Consider the following 27,317-nt stretch of genomic DNA (forward strand, 5'->3'; position numbering starts at 1 on the left):
AGGACAGGCGCTTTGCACGTTTGTGAATATAAAAGAGAAGAACGAGAAGGGAAAAATAGGAGTTTAGAGAAGACACACATTGAGTTAGATGCCTTTCAGGTCTTACCAGATCTAAAATAAATGGTGTTATTTCTGGCCAAGCGTTTAGCTATGCTGACTTGAAAAATAGCTATGTTAGAAAAAAAAATTAGGGGCGCCTGGGTGGCTCAGTCGGTTAAGCCTCCGACTTTGGCTCAGGTCAGATCTCACGTTTGTGGGTTCGAGCCCCGCGTCAGGCTCTGTGCTGACAGCTAGCTCAGAGCCTGGAGCCTGCTTCCGGTTCTGTGTCTCCCTCTCTCTCTGACCCTCCCCCTCTCATACTCTGTCTCTCTCTGTATCAAAAATAAATAAAACATTAAAAAAAATAAAAAAAACCACACAAAGTATTAAAAAAAAATTAAGTAGCTATGTTTAAAAAAATGTAAAATTAGCAAGTGAACAAACTAATAAAGCATGAGGAAGATAAACAGTAGCCAAAATCTACTGATGAGACTTGATCGCTTATGTTAGAAAATTATTTTTATAAGCAAAATGACCCCTAAAATATGATGCTTCCAAAAGGGCATTTGCAGTCTTTCAGAGACTAGAGTGTTGTAGAAAGAAAATACCTGAATATATCTGCATTTGGAATTATAATAGGAAGATAACTATTATTCACATAATAATGTGAATTTGCTCTGAGGGCTGTCTTAAAATGCTATTCAATTTGCTTTTGAGATATTCCGTCTGAAACTATAAAAGCAAAGCAGTGCTGGGTTGTTTTTTGGTTTTTGGTTTTTTTTTCTTTTTTGCACATAAATAGACTCTAAAATCTGCCTGTCAGGGTTAGAAAATTGAATCAAACAATCCGAAAGCATGAATGTACTGTTCTCACATTTGTGTAATTGATGGCTATTTTGCTTGTTGAAATCTTCCACAACCACATACGTATGTTTGTCATTTATCCTTTTCTCTCAGGTGCAAAGAAGGCTACCAAGGAGTCCGTTGTGATCAATTTCTGCCGAAAACTGATTCCATCTTATCGGATCCAAGTAGGTCAAGCATTTTTCTTCTCTCTCTAATGCAATATGTAGGCAGCCCTTACTCTGAGCAACGGTTGCTAACTCAGCTGAAGGCTGTATTTCAGTCGTGTGTCTTGGAAAGCTGCCAAGAGCGGAAGCTGGTGACACTCATTAACATTCAAAGCTTGTTCAGAACTAACTTGGTCTAAGCCTAGGTCTGGTGTTCTCCCAAGACAGGACCTGGTTTCCAGATTCAGCTCCTCCGCTGACCTACACTGGGAACTCCAGCAATCCCTGTTCCCTTAGCTTTCAGGCTCCCTCCAATACCCATTATGAAAGCAAGGAAAGAGAAAATTAACACAGCTCATTATTTACCTAAAAGAATGTTATGGAAACTACAGTATCATATTGGTTCTTACCCTTTGCCTGGGAATTTGTGAGAACATTAAACCTATTAACCTTTACCGTACTTACTAAAGAAACTATGCATATAAAATTATATAAGAAGTGTTCCAACTGTGAAAACCCCATTTTTAGGAATACTATTTGCATATCATGGATTACTGTACTGTTGAGATTTTTTTCATTCGTGAAAGAAGACACTTTGCTAGTCATTCGTTTCTGTAAAAGGTAACATCTGATACTAATCTGACCAGTCTAGTCAAATATGAATGTTTTGCTTTATTTGGAAATAATCGTCTGCTCTTTCAGTTACTGCTTCAATTAAATTGCCAGTATGGGAGGGGGGTTTTTACTGAATCGGCCGTTTAGTTCAGTGAGGATAATGACGGACATTTCCAAATCACAGAATCAATGTTATGGGGTTTTTTTCAATATAGTTTATTATCAAGTTGGTTTCCATATAACACCCAGTGCTGATCCCAAGTGCCCTCCTCCATGCCCATCATACATTTTGCCTTCTCCTCCACCCCCCATCCACCCTCAGTTTGTTCTCAGATTTAAGAGTCTCTTGTCGTTTGCCTTCTTCCCTCTCCTTAACTATTTTTTCCCCTTCCCTTCCCCCATGGTTCTCTGTTAAGTTTCTCCTGTTCTACATATGAGTGAAAGCATATGGTACATGTCCTTCTCTGCCTGACTTATTTCACTTAGCATGACACCCTCCAGTTCCCATCCACGTTGCTAGAAATGGCCAGATGTCATTCTTTCTCATTGCCATGTAGTACTCCATTGTATAGATAAACCACATCTTCTTGACCCATTTGTCAGTTGATGGACATTTAGGCTCTTTCCATGATTTGGCTATTGTTGAAAGTGATGCTAAGAATGTTACAGTTTTCTGAATACCAAACATGCATAAGACAAACTTCAACCAAATATTGTTTATTGACGACAGACAGCTTGCCTTGCTGTGTGTGTTCACACTACTGTATGGTGAACATGTCTAGCCATCTTTCAATATCTTCTCAAAATGCATATTTTCATTCCCCCTGCCCCTAATTTTCAACTACAATTCCTTAGGTAAATGCAAATTTTTTTAACAAGGAAAAGTTTTGTTTAATTTCATGTAATTGAGTCTTATCTTGGCAAGATACCATGCAATCTAAACTCCTCATTTCTTTTCAAATTCAGCTCTACTTGAGAAATGTGAAGGTTTCCTAAATTTAGCAAGTGCCCTAGCCATGGATTATTTCTGTTCTCTTAAATGTGAGGCGCTGGTGTCTAGGAATTACCCTGAAAGGAGATATTTACTAGAGTAGATTATATTTATTCCATCTTGTGATTTTGTTGCTTGTTAAGCTGAATTCTCAAATGTATGGATGTGGTTAGAAACATGGATTTGGAATATTAGAAAGAACATGGAAGAATGGGCTTGCTGATTTCTTTCTTCTTCTTCTTTTTTTTTAATTTTGTCTAGCTTCTCTCTGTTCTCCCTTCTGCCTTCTTTCTCTTCTCTTTACTTCCCTTCTGTTCTCCCCTTGCCTTTATTCTTTTTCTTTATTATTTTCTTTCTTCCTTTGAGGCATCTTCCTTTCCCTTCCCTCCCTATCCCCCTTCCCTCCCTCTGTCCCATCCTCCCTTTTTTCTTTTTTTCTTCCTTCCTTCTTTCTTTCCTTTCTTTGACTTTTCATATGTAGCCAGGGAATATCTATCTATAGAACAGAGAGCAGGGTATGGAGGCAGGGCTCGCATAAGGTACAAAATAGGCAAAATAAACTCTCTTTAGACAATCTAATCAGATCCTCGCCATCCACTTAGATATCATGGTTCATCTCTACAAAATTGAGGGTGAGACCCACCGTAGGGACTGTGCTTCTCAAAGAAAACTGATCTCATAATCAGAGTCACTAAGTCTGAAAAATCTAGGTCTTAATATGCACAAAATATTTAGTGTGGCAGTATTTCTAATAGTGAAAAAATGGACACATTCTGAAAACCAACAGAAAAACTATGTTTAAGTAAAATATCTAAGGTATATCTATAATCCTCTATTAAATTACCATTAGGGGGCGCCTGGGTGGCTTAGTCAGTTGAGTGGCTAACTCTTGATTTCAGCTCCAGTCATGATCCTGGGGTTCCTGAGTTTGAGCCCCATGTAGGGCTCTGCTGACAGTGCATAGCCTACTTAGGAGTCTCTCTCTCCCTGCCCCTCTGTGCTCACGCTCTTTCTTCCTCTCAAAATAAGTAAATAAAACTTAAAAACTTTAAAATAATAAATAAATAATCATTAAAAGGATACCTGTAAGAAATATTCCTTTAGGTAAGACAACAAGATAGAAAATTATTTTCATATGAAATTGCAGTAGGAACATTCCAAAGGTAAAAAAAAACACACAAACAAACATAGACTGAAATGCTGAAAGGGAATTTTAGTATTTGGGTTGTGGTGGAAGTATATGATTTTTTCCCCCTTTTCCTCCTGTTTCTTATAAAATGGAATATCATGATGTGAATAAAACTCCAGAAAGTCTTGAAATAAAAAATAAAAAATAAAGCACTAAGAAATCCAATGGGTGAGTCCCTGAGATACAGTTTAAATGGCAAAAGCATTATGATTCCATTCATCCAGGCATGCCTCCCATTATTTATACAGTCATTGATTCATTCTGCAGATGTTTTCAGAACATATGCCGAAGGGAGAAAAACACATGCATCCATACGCATGATTCTGCTGGAAACACTCCTTTGTGACCTTGACAGATTCATTTGGCCCCTGAGCCTCAGGCTGATCACCCAAATAATGGCAATAGTAATTCCTAACAGCCCCTATCACTGAAATTGACAAGAAGTCATTGCCAAATGAACACTATAAGCCCACTTCCTTGACTCATCATTAAGATCATAGTAATAATAAGTATTTAGAGCCCACACGTGCCAGTCACTGTGCCAAAGGGCCTTACCTAGCAACTGCTCACATTTTATAAATGAGGAAATTGGGCCTCAGAGATGTTAAATAAACTTGCTCAAGGTCATGCAGCTAGTTAATGCTGGCATCTACCTTCTGATCCAAATGACTCCAGGGCCTGAGCATTCCACTGCTGGGCTCTCCCTTCCTCCCCCTCCTTCCTCCAGTTATCTCCACTGTGACATTTATCTCTCTAAATTTCATTGACTGAAGCCCAATGACCTGCAGCAAACATTATTCTAAGGAACAATATTTGCACAATTTTCATATCTTAATGCAGCAAGTTGAGCTTCCATAGAGATTTAAATCCCTAATGAAATTTTCTTGTCAAAATTCTTGCTGAAGGATCGTTTAATTTGCTGCACATGATATCCTAGAATGACTCTGCTCTCAGGAAAAAGGCTTCTCTCCAAGTCCCTCCCGCTTTTTCCTCTTCTCTCCCCTTTCTTCTCTCCCTTTATCCTTCCTCCCTCTCTCCCCATTTGCTGAATGCATGCTCAATTGTAGCGAAATCCCAATTAATAGCTGGTTAGAAGCCTTGTACGTTTTATTCTTCCCCAGCCAATGCAGAGTTGATCGGAAATGTGAGACTTTCCAATTAATTTAAAAAATAAATAAATAAAACCTCAAATTACGTGTATTTTAGAAATAATGCCAGGATGTCACTATGAGAAGTCTCAGAGGCTGCTATGATTAGTGTCTGTACCGTGGTCTCAGGCTGGATCCACAGGCCTGCTATTCCAAAACCTCATTTTTTTACCCCAAAAGAGCCTGTAGTTAAGTCTACTCAGAAAGAGTTGTATATACACATGAATCAAATTTATAGAGTGCTTTCATGTCAGTTTTTTGAAAAAGTATCTTATGCATATAACTATCCGGTGAATCAAACCCTCATATAGATGCAGTTTACCAAAACCACACTCTGATCACAAGGATGAACAATAAGCATGTGTTCAGTAGGAAATCGTAAGAGGAACAGACTGTAGTTAAGAGGAGATGACCATCTATAGGGGAGTCATCACCAGCTGATGTAGCATACCTGACTAGCATATATCTATCTGTACCTTGCCTCCCACTGATGCCAGCCAGCCCTGTCCATGGATAGTAGCAATCAACTTCTAGGAAATCCCACAGTCTTCTAGACAATTTCTGATTTATTCTTTCAGAACCAGTCTCCTTTCCCTCAAACACAGGATCAACCTCTACCCTCTTGTCCAGTTTTCTCTCCTTAACGACCTGTACCCACCCAGGTCAGATACCATATTCAGCCTTGAAACAGAGCCATATGGACCTGAAGAATCATGAGCTGGTCAAAGATTCAGACAGATAATATCCTGGGTGTCCTCTCTAAGGAGAACATGCCAGCCCGAGTTATCATGAAGATCCTCATATCATTACTGGCCATTGGAAGCCTGAGAGCAGCTCCAGATAATAGATTAAGAATGGAATCAAAGAATGGTATAGGTTGGAGATGACACTCATCCACAGTGAGGGTCCTTTTCCCATGCTGCTGGAGGTAGCCATTACCAAACTTAACTGTGACTTCCTCTCTACATCAGCATCTACCACCCAGGGTCCCCATGGCTGGCTACAGTGACAAATCTGCAGGCCCACACTTTGGCATGGGGTTTTTTATAGCTTAAACTCTGAGTCATCTGGTCTCCACAAAGGGAAGATGGAGGAGAACTTATAGATCCAGTCCCTATAAACTGTTAAAAGAAAAGCCACCACAATTTACAGATCTAATAAAAATTCAGCAATTCATGAATGGGGCAGCATCCAATGTAGCATATAGAAAAGACCTCTACAGAGCTGTAGAAGGTAAGAGATGTTTATAGACCAAAGTGAGTAGGAATAAGGAATTTACACTGGGTGTTTGCTGAGTGGTTAGAGCATAGAGCAAAGGGAAGTCTTAGAGCCAGGTCAGGTAACTTGTGTTGAGCAAGTAAGCATGGATTGGTAGACCTTTGCTTTCTTGGAGAGCATAGTATAGAAACTTAGTTAAGTTTTGGTTTGCTGATGTAGGGCTTAGCATAGACAATTCCATTTTAGGCCTAATCTGGTTATTACAGTACTGGTTTCCAATCACACTTTTGTTTCTTCATATCTTAGAAAGTAGGTTCTGTCCTTAGCGTGGCCTATAAGATGCCAGGAGTCTGATATGGCCATGGTTCAGAAGAAGGGTGGCAGAAAAAAAATGGTGTGGGTTTAGACTTCCCATCCCTTCAAACTGGGTTTATGTCACCCCAACTTCCCAGAAATAATCACTTCAAGAATCCAAAAACTAAATTTGCCCTAGCTTGTGGTTCTAGCCCCAGAAGGAGTACAGGCAATGAGTCACTCAACACAGCCCAATTCCTAATGGTTTGCTAGGACAACACATTCATCAGGCCTGAGCACAGTAAGTCTCCTTTCCCATGTACTGGGAATCCCATTTGGTCGTCACTGACCCAGTGCTCAAACCATTCAGCTCAAGTCAGAATGATGCTCTTTTCCCATGTGGAGCACGGAGAGGGACAAGGAAACTTGATAACCTCCTCCAAGAACCAATGCAGGGCCCTGGACCCCAGGCAGGTGTTGGCAAAGCAAATACAGGAGAATTCCGTAAAGAATATCAGTTAGAACTTTCCCAAAGAGACTCATGTTCTACATTCTTGCTTTTCTCAATTTTATGATTACATGAAATTGTTTCTACAATTTCTAAATGTGTTCTACATTATAGGAAAGTGTTTCATGTGTCTGCAATTAGATGGAAGTGTAGGGGGAGGTGCGCTGAATTAAGAGTTAAAGGATCTTGGTTCTAATCCTGTGACCACTTGCTCTTAGCAGTGTGGCCTTGGGAAAATCACAGTGCAGTTGAGCCTCAGCTTTTTTTTTTTTTTTTTAAATCTGTAGAAGGATCCTGGTTAAGAGAAGAAAACAAACCTTCGTACAGAACGGGCTGTCTCTGCAAGCCATTCAGACGTGGAGTCAGATGCATAGCTGAAATAATAGATCTTTTTGTTCATCCACTTATTTACTCCCCAAATAATTAGGCACATATAAAGTGCACCTGCAGTGGATTCAAACAACAATAATTAAGGACCCTACTATCAATAAACTATTAGTCTAGTAAATTTAAATAAAAATTGAATTGTAGGCTCCAAAGGATGTAATGTCCACAAGAGAGAGAAATGATTTTTCATTCACTCGTTCATTTAAATGTATTACGCATTTGAGATAATCTTACCTAAACTTGATGAGTTCTGGTTTTCTTCTTTATAAAATATGAATAGCCTCTAACACATATAGTTATTATTAGGATTAAGTAAAATAATTCATTCAGAGAACTTTGTGCTTGGCACATTGTAAGAGCCCAATAAATGTTATCTATTATTATGATTGTGATTTTTTTTTATTTAAACCATTATCATTGCCTTTATAACTACACAGTATACAAATCACTGAGATAGGTACTGCCAGGAATTAAAAAGCATGAGGCATATTCCCCAACTTCAAGTATCTCCAATTGCATAGAGGCAAGAAAAATGTATAAATCAGTACAAAAATACACACATAAAAAGACAGCTTAAGAGAAGATCATAAAGATGGGTAGGCACTATAAGTTCATATAAGTGAAGGGGGAAATTTTGGGTTGCTCAATGAATGAAAGGCTGATCTATGAGAGAGCATTACAATGAGCTTTTCACATGGGGTGCCATGGCTGTGTGTACAGGCTGTATAGTGCCCAACTGTACAGGGACCGTTCATACTAGAATGAGAAGGATTCTCTACAAAGGTGTGCAACACGGTCCTGGGAAGGAAATTTCCATTAATAAATTAGATGAAGAAAAAGAAATTTCTTGAGGGCACACAGCATAAATTATCACCACCTGCCCCTAGTCCGTTAATCGATACTGATGAGAGGGGGTGTCTTCTAGACTGGAGCCCACTCAGAATAATTAGGTCTCCTGTATTACTCTGCTTTCCAGTAGCCATAAAAATATTGATAGAGGAATGGATCCATTCATAAAATCTGCAACTCTTATTACCGCAGTCTTCTGCACTTGAAAGAGAAGTAATAGAATTGTCAGATTTTGACCATGCGTCAGTGAATTTCATAATGTCTATCAATTCTGTCAGATCTATGTTTTTTGTTTTCATTCAAATGCTATAATCATTAAATCTACCCTTTTAATTTGTACAAAATACCTAACATTTACCAATTAAACATGCAAGTGCACATAGTTTCTAGAACACTAGGAAGATAAATATATTGATAAGCAGAGAAAAAAACTCCCAGCATCACATTCAGAGATAAGCACTAATAATCATTTTAGTACCTAGCAATCCAACTATTTTATAATTTTCATGTGAAAATATTGCATATATATATGTATGTATATATGCAGTATCAACCAGTACATTGAAAGCAAAATATCTGGGGCCAGATATCATTGCCTCCCTCACTTCTCTGCTTTTATCTGTCTTCCCAGCTTGCTAACTACTGCTTTCTCTAGTTTAGCCCTAGCTTGCTGAGTTTCTGTTGCACCGAGGACAAGAATGGATTGTCCTTATGTCTGCTCAGGAACCTCTTGGGCTGGTCTTGAGACAGTCAGCATCCTGTCTCTCTTGTATGTGGCCCACAGCTAGTCCATAGGACCTGCCAACATTCTGTAGTCTGAATATGCTCATGAGAGTCATCAGACTCTCAGCACCAAATGGCTTTCTTACCCATCTTTCCCCCGCCCCTTTCATATTTTCAGAATCAGCGAGAAAGATCAGGTGGTATGGAATGCTCTAGACTGTTGGACTATTTCCTTTATAAATTCTGCATTTAGTCATTAGTCTCACACTTCATTACTGTCCCTTTTATTGATACTATAATCAAAAGTGATGTATGAAGAATTAAATTCTAACATCTTACTATGTAATATACTAATTCTTCTTACAAAGTTGGGTTCATTCTATACACTTTGTAATCTGGCTTTGTTTTCACCACTTAATATATTATGACCTTTTTCTCAAAGTGTTGTATAATCCTATATTTTTCTAAATGATTAATTTACAGAGCGTAACATTATAAGCATGTCATATAAATTATACGCCAATCTTCTATGCTGAATCATTTAGTGTATTTCCAATCTTTCATGATTTCAGTGATTGATAAGCATTATGCATAAGTCTCTACCTTGTGGTACAGATTATTTCTTAAAAATACATTTCTAAACTTTTGATACACTTTGATACCTTTTTCTCCTGAAAAGTTGTATTAATTTATATTTCCATGAACACAGTATGAGAAAGTTGATTTTACTTTTTCCCTCACCAGAAATTAATAGTATTTTTACTTGCTAATTTTATAGAGAAAATTATAGCTCACCTATGTTTTGAAAAGAATTCTTAGATTACCAGCAAAACTGAACACTTTTTCATTTGTATGTTGATCAAGTGATCAGTGTGAATTTTTAAATTCTTTTCCTTGCTCATTTTCAAGTCTGGTAATTTTTTTGTCTTCTTTAAAGGAGTTTGCTGTTTTCAGAATTATAAACCATGTACTATCACATATGTTATCATTTTTCTAGATTGGTCTTTGATTTTTTACTTGTGTTTTTTGGCACACACAGAAGTTTTGCCTTTCATGTGATCAAATCTATTAGTTATTTTATTTTTTTAATGTTTTATTTTATTTTTGAGACAGAGAAAGAGCATGAGCAGAGAGGAGCAGAGAGAGAGGGAGACGCAGAATTAGAAGCAGGCTTCAGACTCTGAGCTGTCAGCACAGAGCCCAACGCAGGGCTCGAACCCACAAACGTGAGATCATGACCTGAGCTGAAGTCAGAGGCTTAACCGACTGAGCCACCCAGGCGCCCTTATCAGTTATTTTAGAAAGTAGTTCATATGTTTAATACTTGGGCTTCTTTCACTATGAAATGAAATATTTTACTAATTTAGCTATTAAAATTTTATTGTCTATATTATTTATTCTTACTGTATATATGTATAGATGCATATTGCCATAATCTATATGATATTTATGTTCACGTGTCCTTAGACATTAAAAACAATATTTTAAAAAACAGAGTTATGTTGGGTGCCTAGGTAGCTCAGGCAATTTCAGTGCTTGGGTAGCGTTCGACTTCGGCTCATGTCATGATCTCACAGTCTGTGAGTTTAAGCCCCGCATCAGGCTCTGTGCTGACAGCTCAGAGCCTGTAGCCTGCTTTGGATTCTGTGCCTTCCTCTCCCTCCTCCTCTGCCCCCCACCCACCCACTCATGCTCTGTATCTCTGTCTCTTTCTTTCAAAAATAAATAAGCATTAAAAAATTGTAAGAAACATTTGAATAATTTTCCTAACCAAATTTATTGAATAATCTAAAGTTTCCTAATTGATATAAAAGTGGTCTTAGTCATATATTCCATATTTATGTGTATTTGGTGCTTTTTGTGTTTCTATCCATTCTATAGATAGAAATAACACTACAAGGGTATTTATTTTGAAGAATTTTCTAATATAATACATTACTTTTGGAAATGATATTTCCATATTTTCTCTTGTTTTTAAGAAAATGTTTTGACTGATTAAATATGGTTCAGTCATTTACTGTATAGAACTTGTTACATGTGGTATATCAGAACATCTAATATTTTGAAAAACAGCTACTGTAAGATTTTAGATAAAATGTAGGAATAAAAGTAGTATATATGGTGCAAATAGGCGAGCTTATAACTTAGCATCTAATGTAGGACACTCAGAGAGTAAAGGATGAGAGCTATGGATAATTACAATGACCAGAAAATGTGAAAGAGTACTATATGGTCACTCAAATTTGTAAAACATATGTTTACACTTAATATGTGAATTTCAAAAAAAAAAAAATCTAGGGGCACCTGGGTGGCTCAGTCAGTTAAGCCTCCGACTTTGGCTCAGGTCAGATCTCACGTTTGTGGGTTTGAGCCCCACGTCAGGCTCTGTGCTGACAGCTAGCTCAGAGCCTGGAGCCTGCTTCTGGTTATACGCCTCCTTCTCTCTCTGCCCCTCCACCTCTCATGCTCTGTCTCTCTCTATCAAAAATAAATAAAACATTAAAAAAATTTTTTAATAAAAAAAATCCAGAAGGCAATGCATTCCAAAATGTGGTAGGATTATGCATAATTTTTCTTTCCAGTATTTTCTGTATTTCCCCCAATTTTCTATAATACATATTTATCAATTTGGTAATTATTTAAAGGATGAAAATAATAACAAACTTCTTTTAATCCTTACAGTGTGCCAGGCACTGTTCTCAGCACTTTACAAATAATCCTCTCATAGCTCTGTGAAGTAGGTACAAAAGAAACCCCTATGTTACTGATGAAAGCAGTGAAATCAAAACTAGTGAAATTCTTTGCCCAGAGATACACACTTGGTAAGTGGTAGGGCTAGAATGTGAACTCCATAGGTTATGCAGTCTAAAGATGGAAAATGAAGAAGCAGATTCAAAAGCTAACAGTAGCTCTTTCCCAGAGATTTATAATTGTTATGAATCCTCACATCACTATCCCTTCCTTGGAACACCACTATTTTTCTATGTGACTTTACACCACGCTCTGCTATGTTGGAATTTGACGCGTCTTCTGACAGATCATGTATAGGCCCCCATACAATCCTTCGAACCAAGATGAAGGATGAAGAACACAGTCTAATTTTATCTAGTTTTTCTTTGGCAATTGCCACCTCGGTCCTTGGCAGAATAGAGGAGGCTCCAAGCGAGAGCATGACGGAGTCCCAGGAGGATGATGGTGTTAGGTTTTCATTTTGGCATTAGGAGTTTGCTGCTGCCGCAGGGCCTGTGTGCTGCCCCACCATGACTCCCTGAAAAGAAAAACCTAGCAAGGTTCTTGCTGTCTTCCTAACAGACACTTAACACCTGCAGTTGGTGTAAACCAGGAATTGCCTTGCCCAGGGACCGCCTGTTCAGGGGGATAGCCTGCTCAGGATAGGTGCTCAGCTCCCACCCCATCCCCCGAGGCTCTTCCCTCCCACTCTCCCCAGTTTGAGAGATCTTCATACAGTTCTTACTACTCAGATAAGCTGTCGGAAGCCCAAATTCATTCAGTCTCTAATACAGCTTAATTTTACATACACAATATTTGCAGCTTATTTGTATATTCATCATAGTTGACTTGTTACTTATGCATGAGGACAGCTCCCCCTCACACACATTTAGACATTAATGTAGCTTTCTCCCAGTAACCATAATTTATTTGTCATTTTCACTGAAAATTATGAGGGGAGAATCTTTTTGAGTATTGCAATGACCTTTTTATCTGGAAGTTTCCAAGTGATACGCTTTTGAGTGAGTATAAGGAAGAATTGAAAGAAAAATGAAGGGAACTTTGGCCAAAGAATACGTGAAGAATGACAGGAAAGAAATAACAACCTCAAGACTAAACTCACTCTCACCCCAGGGTGCATGGAGCATCTGAGGTTATCTTGCACATGACATTTGGTGCTTTCTTTTCATACTCCATTTTGGATAGGTTTCGGTCACATCTAATAACATTACATGTATCCTTTGATATTTATTACTACTTTCCACAAAACACAGAAAACTCTAACACATTTCACCTATGTTAATAGGACTTTTTTAAATGCATCCATTTATTTACACTTTGTGCCCAAGAGCTGTTAGGCTTAGGGAATAAGTTGCAAAATTATTTCCTTTGGTGGCATTCTGTATGATGCTGATGATGGAAGATGACCCAAGTAATGCAGTGCCAAGCTCACACCCCCCATCCTCCTTCCCTTGAGCGAGCTGTTCAAGAGAGGATGATAGGACATTTCGCTCTTGTGACTGACATGAAATGGAATGATTTGAGCCTTTACCGTCTTTATTTCTAATTTGGCAGTACCATCGCTCTCAACTTTTATGTGGTTTTAAAAAATTGGAAACACAGATGGTGAATAGCCTCTCATGATGTGGACTACAAAAGTGAGCACAGAGAAGTATAAAAATTGACCACATTGTTAGCAGTAATCAGAGACAGAGTGTTAAGGGTTTTCAATTTTTAATTTATTTTTTAATGTTTGTTTATTATTTTAAGAAAGAGACCGAGCATGAGCAGGGGAGAGGCAGAGTGAGAGGGAGACACAGAATGCGAAGCAGGTTCCGGGCTCTGAGCTGTCAGCACAGAGCCCAGTGCGGGGCTGGAACTCACAGACCACAATATCGTGACATGAGCCAAAGTCAATGCTTTACTGACTGAGCCACCCAGGTGCCCCTATGGATTTTTTTTAATGATAGAGGCTTTTTTCAAGTACCAACAGGGAAGTTTCATGGAATGAGGACTTTCTATGTGCAGAGTATTGTGATAGCTGTATATCTACACTTTCCCATTTATTACCCAAACTAAATCATGGTCATTCTATAAAGAAGCTGATTCTGAGAATTTAATTAACCCACCAAAATAACTCAGTTTCTAAGAATTTACATTCACTTTAGCTTCCAGATGATTTCTGTTGGGGTTATTAAAACGTTTATGCTTTTAGTTTTAAACCAAAGACATTTGAAGGGCAAAGTAATATAGACAATGTTGTTTTGGAATAGTTGCTGCAAGAAGAGTCTTTTTATTTATCAGATCTATCCATTGATTGATTGATTGATTGATTGATTTTTCATTAGGATCTAACAGCAAGGCATTCTCCATCATTTCTTGAAATGAGTAGCTTGATTAAGTATCATGGCTAGCAGTATGATTAAAACTTCAATTTAAAATAGGTGAAGAGGGGGCGCCTGGGTGGCTCAGTCTGTTGAGTGTCCGACTTCGGCTCCGGTCATGATCTCACAGTTTGTGGGTTCGAGCCCCGCATCGGGCTCTGTGCTGTCACCTCAGAGCCTGGAGCCTGCTTCTGATTCTTTGTGTCCCTCTCTCTCTGCCCCTTCCCTGCTCATGATCTGTCTCTCTCTGTCTCTCAAAAATAAATAAATGTTAAAAAAATTTAAAAATAAAATAAAATAAAATAGGTGAAGAGATAGGTGCATAATTATGACAGTTTGGGATATACTGATTGTGTTAAGCAATATAGCGCAATGTACATAAATAATCTAGTTCACAACACACTTGATAAAATTGTGAGCAGTTGAAGTGAGTTTTTTTATGGTTCATTTTATATGAGAAAATTTTTTGAGAAGAAACATTAGATCTTCTGAATTTTTGGCTCGTAACTTTTCAGTCTCTCCCTATGAATAGGTTCCAACTGTTGAATTATATTTGTTGATATCTCCATTGTCTCCATTTTCTTTGGAATCTTGAATACTTCATAACCTCTAGGGGAGTTCTGTGGGAGAATTAATGTGGAATTGACCTGGCAGGTAAACATTTGATTCCCACTGTGTTTTAAATTAAGAGGAGATTATCCAATTTTCAGTTTTTCATAATTTCTTGTCTTCTCAGAAATACTCAAGTTATTATACCTATCGGAAATTTCCAAATATTGGGCATAACCCACATCAGTGGCCCAGGAACACTTTCTAGACCTAGTGGGAGTGTTTTGTGGATAATCTGTAAATGCCTCCCCTCAACTAATAGTGAAGAGGTGGAATTTAAAACTCAAATATTTCTATAATGTAAGAAGATTCAGATACAAGTAACATTTGTGAGGACCTATTCTAGTTCATGAGAGAAACTTTGGCAGGTATATTCACATGTGTTCTATATGTTCTGCCATTTAATTCTGACAAGTTAAAGAAAAAAAATAGCTATTACTATTATTCCCATTTATTTTTGAATAATGCAAATAAGACTTTAAGAAGGTTAGATCTGGATGAAGAAAACTATGGTGATTTCTTGTAGGATACAAACATAAGCTGAAAGAGATCTACCATGCTCTAATATCAAACATATTTTTAAAATGGAGTTACTCCTTGAAAATATTTCATGTAGGTCCAAACCAAATCCTCCGACTGTTGCTTATACTTCTGTTATTGTTTATATATGTGTGTGTTTGGCATTTCATTATGGAACTTAATCCCCAAATTATTGAAATATAAAATGTAGATTCTGCAGGAGAACAAGGGTTGTGTTGGGTTTGGTTACTGCTATATCACAGGTGCCCTCCATCCTTCCATCATATCAGACATTCAGGTAGAATTTGAATAAATGAATGAAAGAGAAACTTGTCCAAGACAACATGTTTTACTAATTCTCATTTTTATTTTTTATTTATTTATTTATTTTGTGTGTGTGTGTTTCTGTTTTTTTTTGTTCATTTGTGTTTTTTTAAGTTTATTTAATTATTTTTTTAACATATGCAATTATTTTCCGTCACTTACAATACAGTAGTTACAATGACACTCCAAACAGAAAAGCAAAGTAAAAAATCAAACCCCCCACTTCTATTTCATGTAATTAGACTTATACAGAAATTAGAAGGTTAAGTAACAACTAGTTAATCACCTAATTTCACAGCTATCTGAAGTGGCAATCGTTATATAGCAGCTTATCTATGATACATTCAAGATACATGATACAATTTATACTTGCCCATAAGCTAATTCTCGTTTTTAAATGTGTTTTTAGTTTAACCACTTCAAAACTGATTTAGTTATCAAGCAAATGCCTATGATTTTGCTAAGTGTTATAGATAATTACTATAGTCATACTTTATTTTATATTCTGTTTTTTAGTTTAACTTAATTTTAGGATAGTGATACATTCAAATGGTTCAATACTAAGCAGTAGAGGGGCACCTGGGTGGCTCAGTTGGTTGAACATCTGACTGGCTTAGGTCATGATCTTGGAGTTCTTGGGTTTGAGCCCCGCGTCGTGCTCTGCGCTGACAGCTTAGAGCCTGGAGCCTGCTTCTGATTCTATGTGTGTGTCTCTCTCTGCCCCTCCCCTGCTCATGATCTGTCTCTCCCTGTCTCTCAAAAATAAATAAATGTTTAAAAAAATTTTAAATACTAAGCAATAGAAAAGGGATTACAATAAAAGCCTCTACCTCCACTCCCCATTCATCCAGTTTCTTTCACAGGCAATCATTGCTGTTAGCTTCTTATAAACATTTACAAGTTATAAATGACAATAAATATTTGTTATATAATAATATATAAAGAAATAATGTAATTATAAAAGCAAAACGAACAAAAAAAATCTCTTTTCCTTTTTATGTAAGTAACAGCTCATAACACACACTGTTCCACACCTTACTTTTCTGAGTAGAACTAGATCTTCAAGGTCATTTTATTTTAATATATTGAGAACATTCTCATTCTTTTTATAATTGCATAGCATATTTCTTTTACACTGATTGTATGTAATGCAAAATTAACAACTCATCTGTGGATTTGCATTTAGGTTATTTGCTGTTTACAATATGCTATTTTCAGCGGTATATAGGATAATTTTGTAGAAGTAGAATATCTGAGTCCAATATGTGCACCTTTGTGGATTTGACGGGTTTATTTATTGTCATCCCTAGAGTGGTATGAACTTAAACTCTCAAACCTTCCCCAAACCCTCTATTTTTTCCAAGTCTCTTTGACAGTGGTTTCTCAAATTATTTAATCTTTATCCAATCTTAGAAGAGTAGTTTTTAATTGACTTTCTCAAACAGTTTTTAATTGGATTTCTTTTCTGATGAGTGTCATAGAGCATCTTTTCATACGTTTAAGAACTATGATATTTCCTTTCCTGTGAACTCTCTTAATATATGCCTTTCTCAGTTTTCTATTTGGTTATTGATCATTTCTTAAACAATTTATAGGAACTGTTTATATATAAAGCAATTTAGGGCTTTGATAGTGACATAAGGTTCAAATACTTTTTTCTCTTTTGAACTTTGCATTTTGTCTTTGGTTACCATAGTTTATGCCAAGCGGGAAACTTTCCCTTCTTCCTTCCTTCCTTCCTTCCTTCCTTCCTTCCTTCTTTCCTTCCTTCCTTCCTTCTTCTTGTTTTATATTAGAATGAATACATTATTTTATTTTGTGGTTACTGGGTTTTGTGCAATACTTTTAAAAATCTTCTTAACCTCAACTTCATTCTATTATTATCCCATTTAAAATTGATAGTTTCATTATGTTATGCTTAAATCTTGAAAAATATTCAGGTTTCTTTCTTCCTCGATGATTAAAGAGATTCCCAAATGATTTCACTAATAATATTAATTATTAATAGCACATCTATCAATAATTTAAGTGCTATTTATATGTCAAATATCATGTACTTACTAATTAATAAAACATAAAAGAATAACAAACTATCAAACATTTATATTGTTTTATTTCTAATCTTCCTATTCTCTTCTACTGATCTATTTGTTGATCAGTGTAATGCTCTAAATTAATGAGGTTTTATCACATGTATTAAAATTCATAGAAGGAGAGCAAGTCCTCATTCAGTCTCCCTCCAATTTATTAGTAATATAGACTTAGGGGCTAATTTTCAACTGAAAGGTAGCCATGATTGGACATGATTAATGAAGCAGAAGAAGCCAGGCCACAAAGGTAAAAACTAAAATGAAGGAGGAAAAGAGAAAGAGAAGAGAGGAGAGAAAGACTGCATTGGTTCTGGAAGTGACATTCCAGGATGTCTCTTGTCCTTTTTCATAGCCACGGAGGAAACATTACCAGAGGACAATCCTTAACCCCAGTTAACCGGCTACTCCCTTGTGATCCAGAGATCAGTCCCATGGTCCTGTGTCACATTATTTGCCTCATAGCATCTCTTCATTGTTTCACTTTTTAGGATTTTTATCTTCTAGAACAAATATATATTACTTTAACATAAAACTGTACTTTATTGGGGGTGATTCATTATTGGTCTATATTATCATGGCCAGAAATTAGTGATCATTATCACAGTAGATAACGAGCATGAGCAAAATACAGTGACAAGTGTATAACCATAGACTATTATTAAACGTGGAACTGAACTGCTCAATATCCAAGTTGGTTTAACAAAACAAAGAATGCTGACACTGACATCTTCTTTGTGCTGACAAAGAAAACTGAATGATATCCCAAGTGGAAACTCAGTGTTGTTTGGAAAAGAACTTTACCTAGGACAGTAGTCAGGGATATAAAGATATATCTCATAAATATGTCTTAGGTAATCTGATTTTTCCTATTTCGTTGCTAGCAAGCATGATTTAGGACAGACAGAGAGGCATTATCAGCCAAGGGAAGATAATGTGCCGCAGTTTTCATGGTGCTCAGAAGCAGACGCCGTAGCCAGATATGCCCATCTTCCCTTGTTCTAAACTTGAAAATGTTATTATACTGCCTTTGGAGTCATTACCATCTGCCCTTGGGGGAGTTATCTTCTCCCTTCCATAATCTCATAGTAGTTTGTATATTCTTCTCAAACAGCCTGGAAAGGGCTGGACACCTAATATCTCTTATTTTTCACCCTTAATTTCATTCCAGTCTCTCTGCTGTTAAAGCCTCCAAGATTGATATTACTGCTGCCATTTTGCAGGTGAGATGCTTAGTCATCATTTTAGGCGAGGTGTAAACAATGAGCTTCACTCCCGGCTGTATTTAGGAAAAGGAAAAGAAAGAATCTGGAATCCTTGGCTTCCACAGAGAGAGAATTGCTCTAACTTTATAAAGGAAATTTGGGAAAGATCAGGAGAGAGGAATAATTAAGATAGAGAAAACTATTCCACCCTTCATAAATCCATACACAAAAACCACAGGTTTTATTCCACAGAACAAAACCTGACACACAGTTTATTTTCTTATTGTCATTAAGGATCTAAAGATGGATCTAAGGGTTCCATCTATTTCACATTTTTCCCCCTAATCTTTCATTTAGCATTGCAGTCAAAGAAGGAAATCTTGACTTATTTCTCATATATCCAGGTTGCCTCTCAGTGATGTCATCTTCCACTTGTTAGTATTGACCAATATTTCATAAAAGTGGGGTTTTTTTCGCTTTGTTGTTGTATGTAGCACACTCTGATTTACAGTCTATGGATGCACTCTACAGACTTACCTTCTCTGAAAGTGTAAGTGTATTGTTTGTTTTCAGTCTTCCCAGTGAATCCTCTGAGGAAGCAATGGTGGATTAGATTTCAAAACAAAGTTCTCTCCAGATCTGGGATATACTCCAATCAGCCTGGGACCCTAGAACTCATTTGTACCTATCTGCTCTCTTTTCCATCACTCTGTACCTCAACAGCTGCTCTCCAATGTCTGTTCAGCCTTTTCTACAAACCTCTCTGGCCAAAAATGTAGCCATACTAAGCATACTTCTTAATTCTGTTTTGATTTAATCATTAATAATTATATATCAACATCTTCAAATGGCAAGTGAATCCTATCCTATCCTGATTTTTCTATTGTCCTGGAATACCAGACTTTTCTCGAACCCCCCAGTTCAATCCTTCTTTTAACCTTTGTCTCTTTTCCCTTTTATATGTTATAATTTTTCATGTTTCTGAACCTACAGTTACAAATGTCTACCGATGGCTTTTATCATTAAAGTAGCATGGTTGTAGTAACCCTGAGAGGAAAATAACCAGTTATGAATGGAATGTGGGTCAGTAAGAAGCAGTGATGCTTCTTACACTGACTCTGAGACTCTCCATCTCCTGCCATTCAGTAGAAGCCATTGAGGAAGGCAAACCTTTTTATGACATATGCTAGTGTGTTAGTGATTTCCTCATAGATTTAACATTGAGCTGCTTCTATGCTTCTCATGTAAGTATATGAAATTTTGATGTCAGAGAATGAAAAACAGCTACATTATATTTGCAAGGGGAATGCAACTTAAGAAATTAAGCACACAGTTTTTCCATCATTGGTAATTATCAATAAAGCCAAGACCTACAGTATTTATGAAATCATGGAGGAGATGAAAAGGAAGCAACCATATGCATGACTGGAATTTTACAAAATAATGCAAAAATTTCCTTCAGGATAAATATGTACTTATCTTGAGATATCCAAATAGAACTTTCCACTCAGATCATGTGTTTTCCAAGTATTTCCACCTATGCACTATGTACATATGCACTGTGATTAACTGACTTATTTGATTGTCCAAGTAAAATGTATAAGCAGTGCATTTTATAAGGGAATACGAATTCTCCCTTTCAGAGTTGAGAAAGATATAGATCCTGTCCTCATGACACTTATGATAATTAATAAGTATGCTAATGAGTTATTAATTAATACATGTCAAAAGTGCCAGGAGGTAAAAAATCCAGAGTGAAATACTGATATATATCATGGAAATTGAACCTTGTTGTGGAGAGGATTGTCAGGAATAGTTTCATTCATTCATTCACTCACTCAGCACCTGCAATAGACCAAGAACTGTTCTAAGCAGAAAGACAAAGTATCTGTTTTTGTCTAAGTGTTGGGCAGAAAGACCATAGATTCCAAATAAATAGAGAAATAAATAAATAAACAAATTTAGACAGTGATGTGGTAAATTGAGTAGAGAATGATCCAATTGCTATTTTATTTTGAATTTAACCAGAAAAGAAATTTTATTTAAAGTAAAATCTGAATAACAAGAGATAAAAATTCCTTGGGGTGGGATGGAGGTAATGGAACTTTCCATGGAGAGAAAACATTCAAGCAAAGAACCTAAGCCTGGGATAAACCTGACATGTTCAAAACAAAACAAAACACATGCATACACCGAAAGGCCAGAATAAATGATGAAATATATTAGATGAAGACTATGGTGACCATGTAATTGTCATTCAAACCAAGACATCTTTAGGAGTAAAAGTAGATGCTATGAGTAATGAAAATGTAGGATGGTCTTGGCAACTGGACAGATGATCGCTTAAGATGAGTGCTTCTCAACCAGGAAGAATTTTGCTCCCCAGGAGACATTTGGCAATGTCTGGAGATCGTTTTGATTGTCGCTGCTTGAGAGAAAGTTGCTCTTGGGATATAATACCTAGAGGCATCCTACAATGCACAAGACAGCACCACACCACAAAGAATTAGCTGACCCAAACTTTCAGTCAAAGTTGAAAACTCTTGCTTTAGACTGAGAAGGAGAGCAATACCAAGTAGGCAGAGACCATGTGTGTCTTTGTTAGCCAGGGTGAGTTTTTTGTATTTTATTCTAGTAGTGATGTGAAGCCACTGGAAATGTTTAAGTAAAAGAGTGATGTATTACATTTACAGTAAAAAAAATCTCTTTGACGTCTGTGTGATAAATATAGGAGGGGCAATGACAGAATTGTGGAGTTCTATTAGAGGGGAGTGTGTTTTTTGGAGATAAAGTCAATAAGACTAAACAATGGAAAGGATGTGGGGGGATAAGAGGGAAACTCATAAATAACCTCCAGTTGAGCTTGAGCAATTGGATGATGCTGTTCATATTGCAGAAGTCCTAACAACTTGAGCAGGGTTAGCTGGAAAGCGAGGAGAATCAAGCATGCTGTTCTATCAAGGTAGATCTGAGATGTCTATCCACATCTGGAGGCTATAGGCTAGAGTTCTGGAGAGAAGTAAAGGCTAGGATTATAGATTTGTGAGTCATCAGGATGTAGACAGTGGTTAAAGTCATGGGAAAGATGTCAACCCCTACCAAAAGTCTAAAGGTAAAAAAATTAAAAGGAGATCCCAGAAGGCCTATTTATGAAATAGAATAAAGTAGGAAAGCCAAAAATATTGAGTGAAATGGAACAAGTGGGGTAGTAAGGATATGCAGGACAATTTGGGTTTTACAGAGACCAAGAAAAAGAGAGAGGGGTCAGTGGTTTTAGATAACAGTGAGGGATGAAGTAATGCATGAAAAGAGATTTACAGATTAAACTGGGCAGCATGGAGGGTGCCTGTGATCTTGGCAGGGACAGTGCCCAGGGTTGATGGGGAATAGAAGGTCAGTTGAAATTGGCTGAGAGAAGTATGAAAAGGCTTCATAGAAAGTAGTCACTGTAGAAATGTATTACAAGATGTTTGGCTCTGAATAAGACCAAGAAATAAGCTAGTAGTCAAAGTGGTTAGGAGGTTAAGAAACCTTACTTACACACACACACACACACACACACACACACACACACACACACTTATAGTAAATGATAAAATAGGAAATTGGTGATGCAAAGGGAGAGAAAATAGTTGCATAAGTGAAGTCCTTGAGGTGAGTGGGATGGACTTTTGTGCAGAAGTGGAAGAGTTGCTCTTTTGCTTCCCCCCCCTTTTGCTTTTTGATATAACCAGGAACATATCATCAGTAGTAATGATAAGGCATAGTGAGAGTATGTGCAAGGATATGGTGGTTTGACAAAGAGGCGAAGTTCGATCTGGGAGCTAAAAGATGACTAGTGCATTCATTAGAAAATGCAGGGTAGGGGGACAGGGAGTGAAGGGGAACATTTTATTTAAGGTCCTTGCACAAAAAGCATTTGGATTCATTTGAATAATTGAGAAAGAGAAGGAAATAAGGATCAGTAAATATGTATTGAATAAAGGAATAATTGTCATCAATTGAATGGAATATGAATGTTTTATGTATTTTTAGTGTTTATTAATTTTGAGAGAGAGAGTGAGAAAGGGCACACGAGAGCACAAGCAGGGGAGGGGAAAAGAGAGAGAGAGAGAGAGAGAGAGAGAGAGAGAGAGAGAGAGAGTGTCCCAAACAGGCTCCACACTGTCAGCACAAAGCCCAATATGGGGCTTGATCCCACGAACTGTGAGATCATGACCCAAGCTAAAATCAAGAGTTGGACGCTTAACTGACTGAGCAACCCAGGCACCCCCATGTTTTATTTCTTAACAAAGTGATTTTAATTAAATGTAGTTATTACTGAGTTTGGATTTTAAAGTAATTTTATTTGAAGGCTTTGGCATAACTGGTATTATTCAGTGTCTTCATTTCTAAAGTTGTAAATCTTTCCAAGATAATTTGTTCTCAGTCTTTCTTTATGTTAATAGTACCAGTGAAGCCAACTTGGACAAAATATCCCAGGTGAATTGAAATTATTTCACCTCAAATGGTTTGTCATACCCACATTGAAATGAAATAGTTTTGATTTACTACAGTTGAGATGGAAGAGACATTGCTGAAGGTTACAAACCGGATTCTGCTTTTATTGTCTCACTAGAGGTTGATCTTAATGCTCCAATAACATCCTCAAATCTGTGTTTTTTCAAGTGTCTATAATGCTCACTGTTGGGCATATCCTTGGATGACACTTTCAGATGAGGAAGTTTGCAGAACATCTGGTTTGGAAGCAAGTTTTTAAGAGTTTTAAGAATTAAAACCCAAAGTCAAACATTTCTTCAAATTATAAATGACCAGATCAGAATATAGAGAAGTGGTTTTATGAGTCATAAAGTATAAGATAAAAGACTTCTATAGAGAAAAAAGCAGGGAGGAGAAATATTTCAGTGAATATGAATTCTCCATTTGAATAAGAACATATAAAAGTATGAATAAATGTATGAACCCACTGCAAAATATAAGACTCAGTTTTCCTTCTCTGACCTCATCAAAACTAGAGAAAAAATTCTCAAGATTTCCATGTTTCAACAGAAGGGAATCTAGAGATTCCTGACTGGTCTCCCTCACCTTCTCATTGATAAAGATTCAGGTTAACAACATATAGCTATTCATTCATTGCCTCCCAAATTCATCTTGCTGTGACAAAACAGAAAAATAGAGGCACTTTTGTCTCAATATGGAAGACTTGTGAACAGTAGTCTTTAACGTGTTTTATATACAGAAAGAAATACTAGGTGGGTGAGATCGGTTTTGATAAAGGGCTGATATATTTAATTCAGTAAATGTAAAAAAAAAAAAAGAAAAAGAAAAGTCCCATTTGGTGGTAAGTGAAAGAGACCACTTCCATCCCCAGTCAAGCCACATTAACATATTTGACCAACAGCAGGAATGAATGAAAACAAGAGTATGTGGTGGGGACAGAAGGGTTTTTATGTATTATATCCAAACCTTTCTAAACTCCATCCTATACAAAAGCACTCACATCGTGGAGATCCTTCTCATGCTTCTTTTGGTCTGTTCTTGGCACATGCAGCATGCACTAAAATGGGAGTACCAATGATGATGTGTCTACCTAGTGTGGGGAGATCTCGGTTCCTGCAACGTTACAGTAACACACACTGGCACACAAGTCCTTGGAACAAAGGAAACCACTAATTAAGAGTACCAACTCTAATTGACAAAAATCCTTGCAGTATATCCTTATCATTCAAAAACTGAAATTATTATAATATATATATAAATCTATAAATATAATAGAGATCTGTTCTTGAAAAAAGGGAAGGAGGGAGGGAAGGAAGGGAAGGAGGGAGGGGGAGGGAAGGGAGGAAGGAAGGGAGGAAATAGGAGACATAAGATACACAAAGAGAAAACTCCAAGGGTCCTGTATGAATGAGCAGCTAGAAAGGAACTTTAGGGCTAAAGCTGGTAGTCTAGAAGTAATGTCTATAATTTGAAGTAAAGACTAGAAAAATCTCTACCCAATGCTATCAGTTGTATGATGCAATTTAAGGTGAATTCTTGGGGCCTTTGCAGAAAGAAAAAAAAAAAGAAAGTAAGGGCTTGGCTTTGGAGTTTGAATTTACTCTTACCATGTGGTATAGGAACCATTTGCCTGAGCTGATAGAGTAGCATATAAACTCTCCCAGAACCCTGGGCCCAGCAGAAACAAAATGGAAACTTTCCCATAAGAGATGCCCACAATCAAGGGCACATCTGGTCCCTAATGATTAGCTCATGATTCTAGTGATCTCACACGAATATTACCACAAAAATTAGAAAACGCACGTAAGTAAATCTTCCGTGAGGTAGTGTTAGCAGATGTAAAGGTCAACTCAGAATGCAGCACAAAGAGATGAGTTGGGGAATAATGTTAGAGAGCTTGAGAAAAAGCTTGCAATGTATGAAGAGAAAAAAAAAATGGGAAGAGCTTCAGATTAAAAAAGGAGAGAAAGATTAATATAGAAAACCAAATACCAAAGAAGAGAAAAAAGTCACTCTTGATAATTCATAGTGAAGCATAATCATTTAAATAAAATGGCAAAATACCACTATCCTGTACATCATCCAACTTAATATTGGAGTTTTTAGCCAGCCTAACTATGGGAAAAGAACAAAGAAGAAGAGATTGCAAAGGATGAAGTAAAATTATATTATTCTAAATTGCAGAGGCTATGATTTACCTATGTAGAAAATTCAAGAAAATATGGAGACTGACTAGCAAGAGTGAAGAGAATTAAAGACAAAAGCTTATCTGTATATAACTATAACCAGTTAGAAAATACAATTTTAACAAATTTTCCATAAGCAACTTAAATTACACTAATTTCTATTTTTACAATTACAGTTTTTACATGGTAATGGCATAAACATTTAAATGTATTATAAATATAAACTAAGTGCTTATTATAAATAAAATGAAAATATTCTGTTCCCAAATAGAATGTTATATAACAGTTTATCAGGAAAAAATACACTACTTTAAGAAGTAGGAGAGACATTCAATAAATATCACTGGAGTAAATGAAGATCCATATGAAACAATGTAGACATATTTCCTATCAAAAACAAAAATAAATTTTAAATGGATTGAATAACTATAAAAAAAATTTAAACTTTTAAAAGAAAATATAAGACATTATTTTTATGATCTGAGCCTAAAGTGAAATTAAGGAAATCTAAGTTAGATCAAATAGATTTCCATTTCTCCTCACCAAACTCATATTTTGAAAGAAAACAGAAATTATTTAGATATATCTGTGGAATATATAAATTAACTGGCACCTAAATGCAACAGAAGAACAATATTTTCAAGAAAGTAAAATATTTTTTGCCTGCCCTTAAAACTTACCAAAGGGCAATAAAACTAGAAACAAAGACAAACAAAAAGTAATCCAAAGACGTTCACATTAAAACAGACAAACAAAAATCCCTTCTAAATAAACCTTGACACCAGACCAAAAATCAAAGCCACAGATTTGAGCCAGTTAGAAAATAATAGCAATTGATAATCATCCTTTAGAAACTCTTTTGAAAAAATACTCCCCTTTAGAAATCTGAGTAAGAAATACTATTTCTTAAGTAAGAAAGAACAAAATTATGAGAAGCCATACAAAATTTTTTTAAGTAAAAAGTAAACTTTAAAAAGTTTAAACTAATGTAATACATAAAATAAATATTTGGTTCTTTGAAGATTCCAGTACTGGAATGAAACAATGATCTAGAAAACAGTGAAGAAAATATAAATGAATGCTTCTAAGTATTTTGAATCAAAAATTAAATTGGGGCACATAGGTGGCTCAGTCGGTTAAGACTCCAACTTCGGCTCATGTCATGATCTCATGGTTTGTGGGTTTGAGCCCCTCACAGAGCTCTGTGCTGACAGCTCAAAGCCTGGAGCCTCTTTCAAATTCTGTGTCTCCATCTCTGCCCTCCCCTGCTCGTGCCTTATTTTTTTAATGTTTATTTATTTTTGAGAGAGAGACAGAACATGAGCAGGGGAGGGACAGAGAGAGGGGGAGACACAGAATCTGAGCTGTCAGCGCAGAGCCCGACATGGGGTCAAACTCAATAATGGCAAAATCATGATCTGAGCTGAAGTCAGATGCCCAACTGACTGAGCCACCCAGGCGCCCCAATCAAAGCTTATTATTAGTCACAGTGACTTTATCAACTAATTAGTTTTGTAGTGTCTTGCTCTATTCTAGGTATTTTCTTGAAAATTCTCTATTAGTTTCATTTTTATTTCTTCTCCAAGTTTTCTTAAGTGGCTTTGTAAGTTTCTTCTGCCTTGCAGATTTTATACTTTCTAAAATGATTATAGTTTTAATTAACTAAAGAAAAAAATACATGCATTTTTCACATAAAATACTTAGAAACTTGTAATTATTAGAAAAATTTCCATAAACTTTTTAAAAAATAAATGACGTTAAAGTTGTAGGAAGATATTTTGTTTAATTTCAAAAAGCTCACT

At 36.5% G+C, this 27,317-nt stretch overlaps 1 protein-coding gene across 1 annotated transcript in view; it reads left to right on the forward strand.

Annotated features, from left to right (window-relative positions):
• The window catches only part of NRG3 (neuregulin 3), a 1,058,459-nt gene that overhangs the window by 810,300 nt on the left and 220,842 nt on the right, over positions 1 to 27,317 (forward strand). Inside the window, exon 10 of the mRNA XM_029919916.1 lies at positions 997 to 1,070. Coding sequence (XP_029775776.1) covers positions 997 to 1,070 — 74 coding nt within the window. The remainder of the gene's footprint in view (positions 1 to 996; positions 1,071 to 27,317) is intronic.

This window comes from Suricata suricatta, chromosome 2 (assembly GCF_006229205.1).
Source record: "Suricata suricatta isolate VVHF042 chromosome 2, meerkat_22Aug2017_6uvM2_HiC, whole genome shotgun sequence".
In the NCBI taxonomy this organism is placed as follows: Eukaryota; Metazoa; Chordata; class Mammalia; order Carnivora; family Herpestidae; genus Suricata; species Suricata suricatta.